The following is a 5775-nucleotide window of genomic DNA, read 5'->3' as shown; positions in this document are numbered from 1 at the left end:
TCTTGCAACTTTTCATCTCGTTCCCTACTGTCTCCAATTTTGTAAGACTTATTTATGGAAAAGACTCATTAGCCACATGACAAGCCAAATCCTTTGCTCTACCTAAATGAAACTTTTTTTTAATTTAAAAAGAAAAAAAAAGTTTTTTCTAATTTTTAAGGGAATTATTTGGTTTGGGTGTTGTTTCTTTTTTACTAGGATTAAAGAGATTTGTGAAAGGTTACTAAGATCATAGAAGGTCAATCTCTACCAAAGCACTGAATTTTCTTCTTCATTGCATCTTACACCCTTTCTTTCTGTGCATATCGCCTGTTTCAGGTTTTGAATGCCAGAAGAAAGTCAAGTTACCACACAATAGACATTTACCACTGTAGAACAAGTTACTTTGTGATATAATCTTTCATTTTAAAAATTAAATTTGCCCGTGATAAGTAGGAGTTCACATCTGTGCAGCAGGTGGGTTTTCAGCACAGACACCTTCCTGTCAGCCACACACAGATAACAGACACTCTAAAACCAATAATAAATGGTAAATGCAGCTTTGAAGCATTAAAACTTAGAGCTACTCAGGAAATAACCTACGCTAAAATGACAAAGATTTTAGAATGGTCCCATTCAGTGTGATGGGTGGGATTTTGGGCCCAGAATCCCATGCCCCCCTGGGACTCCACCCCAGACGCTGTTCCCCAGCCCAGAGAACAGCATTTGAGCAGCACTTCCAGAGGTGGTGAAGGTTAGGTGCACTTGCACCCCATCAGAAGCCCTTTTGAGACAAGGACTAAACTGTACTCTCTTAACAGTACCCTTCAAGGCTACTTCACCTCAGGGCGCACATAGTGCTTAGCCACTGCTAGCAGCCTTTGCTCAGATGGAGGATGTGCACAGAAACACTCCACTAGCAAAAATTCAGATGAGTGGTTTTGAGAGGTACATACCTGCATGGTGTCAGCGTGACATGTTGCACTATCTTGCTAGCCTGTGTCTTCATTGTATTTTGCAAGTCAGCGTCACTATGGGTCTTTACCCTGAAGCAAGGGTGAGCATATGCATGAACCTGTCACAACAGACATTACTCTTCTGTAGGGGAAACAAATTACCCATAGACAAAATGAGTATATGACAATCTGCTTTGACACAAGGGATTTACTTTGTCCCACTCAAACTCATTTGCCCATTTACATTTTAAAAATTGTGGCCTTCAAAATGTTATCACAGCACTGCAGGAATCTTTCACCTTGGCAGACAGTGAGGCTTCTCGCACATTAAATGAATGGCTTAGTGGTTTTATTGTGCTAAGCTACACTAAGCACTTAACTCATTAATTCATCTCCACTACTTGTTTTAAGGAAGACCTGCTATTTTAAATGAGGCATACCTCTTTTCTTCCCCCCTCAAACATTTACACACTCTCTTCTTTATCCAAAGCTTGTCAGTCAGAGCTAGCACAGATCTAGAAGCCCAAGTGGGGTTTTTTTGGTGTTGCCAGAATTTTCATTAATTTCTTCATAGTTAAAGAGCTTCTGTTTGGCACAGGCTCTGCAAGTCAATTACTACAAGTACACAAAAGATTGCTATGTTAAGATACCTTAGCCATGCTTGTAACATTTTAGTACACCTTACAGCAAACGCCTGTTTATTGAAACAAACTACACAATTAATTTGTCAAGAAACATGGATCTGCACAACTGGTTTAACCTTACTAAATGTCTGCTAGGTCAGAATACATCTGAATTCCTCAAGAAGTAAATCAAGCACACACAGCGCTACTGTACTACTTTCCTGTGGTACTAACACCAGTGGGGGAACTGGTGCTATTGACCTTTTTACAGACATATGCAAGCCTGTTGCTCTGCTCAGAACGGAACTGTAAGAGTTTTCTGTTTTACTGAGAGGGGAGGACACTGTATCATTAATGTGAGAATGGAACAAAACACTGTAGACATGCAACAATGACCTTATTTTTTCATTATAGGACAGCATCAAAACATGTAGACAAAGATCTTGGAAATATAGAAGAAAACAAAAAACTAGAAGAAAACAATCATAAATCTGAAACTTAAGAGAAAGTGTGTCAGTCATCATTCCAGGTATGTGGTTCACATTGCAGCATTTAACAGCTTTGTCCACTGTTTAGTGATCACAGTGGTAGCTTGGAGTCTGGTGCTGACCTTTCAGAGGTTAGGCAGTGGAGTAATTTTGTGTTTTATAGTATTAGGACAGACAAACTCAAGCCCCCGGCCCATTAAGAAGTCATACTGACATATGCATATATTAAAGAAGCCTGACATTTAGACATAACTTACTACTTGACTTTATTTTAATCCACATACTTGGGCAAATTAAAATACAAATTTGTATAATATAGCACTGTGGTATACATGTATGTATGTACGTACGTATATGAAAAGTATGTTTAGGTGTACTTTAGAAGGTTTTGAGTTATGGCTTTAAACATTCACAGGAACCTGCTTCCCTTACTGAAAGCAATAGTTTCTAAGTCTTTGGTCAGCTTGGTTCATCAGCACTGCAAGAGGCATGAAACTTTCCCTAGAACAAAATCGTTCTTTTACTCAAGATTTCACAAAGTCATACTATTATTGATTTCATCCTGGAAAAAAGACACCGTATATTAAGTTAGTAACAACACAACAGCTATGAAAGTTTCCCTAAACAGGATCCGTATAAAATAAACTCTATACAAATATTTAGGTAGATGCATAAGTTCTGTCGGGAATTAAAGGAGCACTGCAAAGCACCAACAGCACCACCCGGTGTTCACATATATATACACCACTGCTGCATATGTACGTGCCACTGCTGTGTCTCTCCCCTTAGTACCCAAAATAGGGGTTTAGACCATTTTTCTGACCGACTGAGGCTATTTGAAGTTAACAGTGAGGCAGCACAAGAGTGTGGAAACCAGCAAACCATAACGAGGTTTCTTGAGTTAATCATCAGCTGTTCTTAAAAATGAGAGGAGTAAGTGTTCAGTAATGCTGCGTTTTGAATTCCTCAATAGGAAAGCTGTAGACTGCCCTGCTTTTCAGTGATGTTAAGTAAGTGTTGGAAACCTAATTTAGGTAGCACAGTTTTAAGGCATATAGTGGAATGATGGCATTTCATATTTAGATTAAAAAAACTTTCTTATTTAAATATGAATAAGCTCTCCTTATTAGTAATTTCAATATATTACTATTGTCTGAAATTTTAAAGTACAGGACACTATTTTTGCACCAAATACTCAGATTTCACGGAGTAATTATATAGTACATAAAGAGATGCAGCATTGCTGTATGCACTTCACTAGCAATATCACTGTTTTACTAGTTTGGAAAAGGGAATTGGGAATACCAAAATTATGTTCTATGAATGATTTAAAAGTGGAAAACAAGCAAATTAGGATTTTGAAAAAGTTGCAGTGTGAATACTCAGCATTTCTACTGCAATTCTGTGGGAAAATTCTATAAACTTTTTGGTTAGGGCTTGTTTTGTGTTTTTTTCTGCACCTGGTATTTTCTGCAACATTGCAATATTGAGGTGATTAGATGGAGCTGAAGTTACCTGAGGGTATTTATTGAACATAGGAGTTCAGATAACATCATGTGCCTTCAGTGCAATCTTTTACTCTAGTTATTTTATTTCATCAGATCAGTATATCTATATAAAGGAAATCTTATCCATAAATCCATTACTTACCAGAAAAACGTACTGGATTTACTGGGAACAACGTTGAAACAGCTATTCTTATTGTGAAATAAAATATTCTCATCATTCAGTGTCAGAAGAAAGTATCGTTCGTGTAGCTGTGTATTTAGAGAATGGATACTGCATAGTTACGTTGGTTAGCATATTTTAAAAATGTTTAACTGGCTTTTATCTTTCATATTTTCAGAGAATACATATAGACCAATTGAAGCATGAACATGGATTGTATTTAAACACATACAAAGAAGTGACAGCTATTCATGGTTCAAGTAGTAAACAGATCATACTACCAAGTTTTCAAAGGATTTTAGACACAATTATCTCAAGCTAAAAAAACCCACAAACTAATTTTGGCAACAGCCGTGATAATAGGTCACCATGTTGTGTTCTGTTTGAAATATTTTTTTGTAAATGTCTGCACTGAAGATTTCTTTTTGTTTGCCTTTATGTAAATTTTTTACGTAGCTATTTTTATACACTGTAAGGCTTTGTTCTGGGAGTTGCTGTTAATCTGATGTATAGTGTAATGGTTTTATTTCAATTGTTTTTATGACACCCTTTGAGCAGGTACATGTCTAATTCTGATTGTTATCAGTGAAGCCTCTGCTTTGTAGCAAGTACCTAGAGTGTAAGATTGTCTTAAAGGAAAATGTCAAGCTCCTTTTTCATTCTTTGAAATCACAGTAAAGAGGAAGGGTGACAGCTGTGACAAGAATAAACTAAATTGTTAATAAAAGTGAACATTTAAACAACCATGCAAACGAAACAGCCAGAAGGGGAATAAAGAGTTTCCACGGAGAAGTCTGGGTATTGAGGAAGGAACACAAAGAAAAATTCCTAGCCTAGCCTACATACAGATGATGGCTAATGGTCCTTTCCTTCTAGAGCAAGACAAACATTTTATTGATATGCTATCAGTCGTCTTTCATGTTAAAATTAGGACAAGGAACTGGAATTCTGGATTAATTTTGATTCCTTTGTGTTATCCACTGCCTTAAAGTACTGTACCTTTTCTTCATTTCGAAAAGATACCAGTCAGAATTGGAAACTTTTTTTAAGAAGTGGTCATATCAAAGCTGCATTTTTTTTCCACAAAAATAGAATATATATATATATTTTTTGTGTGTTTTTGTTAACTATGCTACAGATATTGAATGCACCTTGAGATAATTTTAGTGTTTTTAACTGGTACCTAATTTATCAAACAGTACATATAATTGTAACAATGAAATGTCTATGTATCTTTAGTTACATTCAAGTTTGTAACTTTATAAACATGTTTTATGCTTGAGGGAATTTATAGAATGGTACTGATCAGAAAATCTTTTAGGGTAAATGGCCAACAGAAAGTTGTTCTCGAGGGAGAGACGTTTCATCTTATGTGGAAGGTTAGTTTCTGGGAGAAAGTAGCAGCTTTGATGGAGAGGAACAGTAGAGTAAGCAGAACATCAGGTTTCCATTTACAAATATCCAGGGAAAAAGTAAGTTTTTATAGACTGGTAGGCATAAATAAATAAATAAATAAAAAGAAAAAAAAATGGATGTTAGGAAATGTATTTTGCCACTTTTGCATTATTTAGGGGGAAGAAAACACTGTTACTTGTAAATTTGTAAAATGTTAAATGTCTGGGCAGTAGTGACTGATGTCTTAATAAAAGCTTCCTGTAGTGCATTGGCATGGATTAAATACATAAGATGTCCTATAAACTCTATGCTGTATAAAATATTAGAGGGAAATCCTGTTATATGCCTCTAAACTTTGATTTGTTACTGTTTTATTTGGCAAAAAGAAAAAAATTACAATCTTGGTCAATATTTAAACCAAAGTAAAATGGGGGAAAAACCAAAGTAATTTGTTTTGCATGGCTAAGCCATTATGTTATCTCTGTAAATATTGTGATTTTTTTCTTTTTAGAATTTTGTTAAAAAAATTCTAAAGTTTTTAAACACCTGTTTTTCCAAAATAAAACGTGAACACACAAAAAAGTTACTTTATATACAAATATATCTTATTCTTTTGGTGTGAGAACACTGCCAAGTGATGCACATTTTTAAAAAAAACTGCAGTGG

At 35.5% G+C, this 5775-nt stretch overlaps 1 protein-coding gene across 1 annotated transcript in view; it reads left to right on the top strand.

Moving 5' to 3' along the window:
- ALCAM (activated leukocyte cell adhesion molecule) overlaps positions 1 to 5494 on the top strand; it is a 35704-nt gene extending 30210 nt beyond the window's left edge. Inside the window, exons 14-15 of the mRNA XM_010086591.1 lie at positions 1973 to 2087; positions 3893 to 5494. Of these exons, the coding sequence (XP_010084893.1) occupies positions 1973 to 2060 (88 nt within the window). The 3' untranslated portion in view covers positions 2061 to 2087; positions 3893 to 5494. The remainder of the gene's footprint in view (positions 1 to 1972; positions 2088 to 3892) is intronic.
- The last annotated feature ends 281 nt before the right edge of the window (positions 5495 to 5775 follow it).

The sequence above is a fragment of the Pterocles gutturalis genome, unplaced genomic scaffold (genome assembly GCF_000699245.1).
Source record: "Pterocles gutturalis isolate BGI_N339 unplaced genomic scaffold, ASM69924v1 scaffold11951, whole genome shotgun sequence".
NCBI lineage: Eukaryota > Metazoa > Chordata > Aves > Pterocliformes > Pteroclidae > Pterocles > Pterocles gutturalis.
This window is presented reverse-complemented; position numbering and strand designations above follow the sequence as displayed.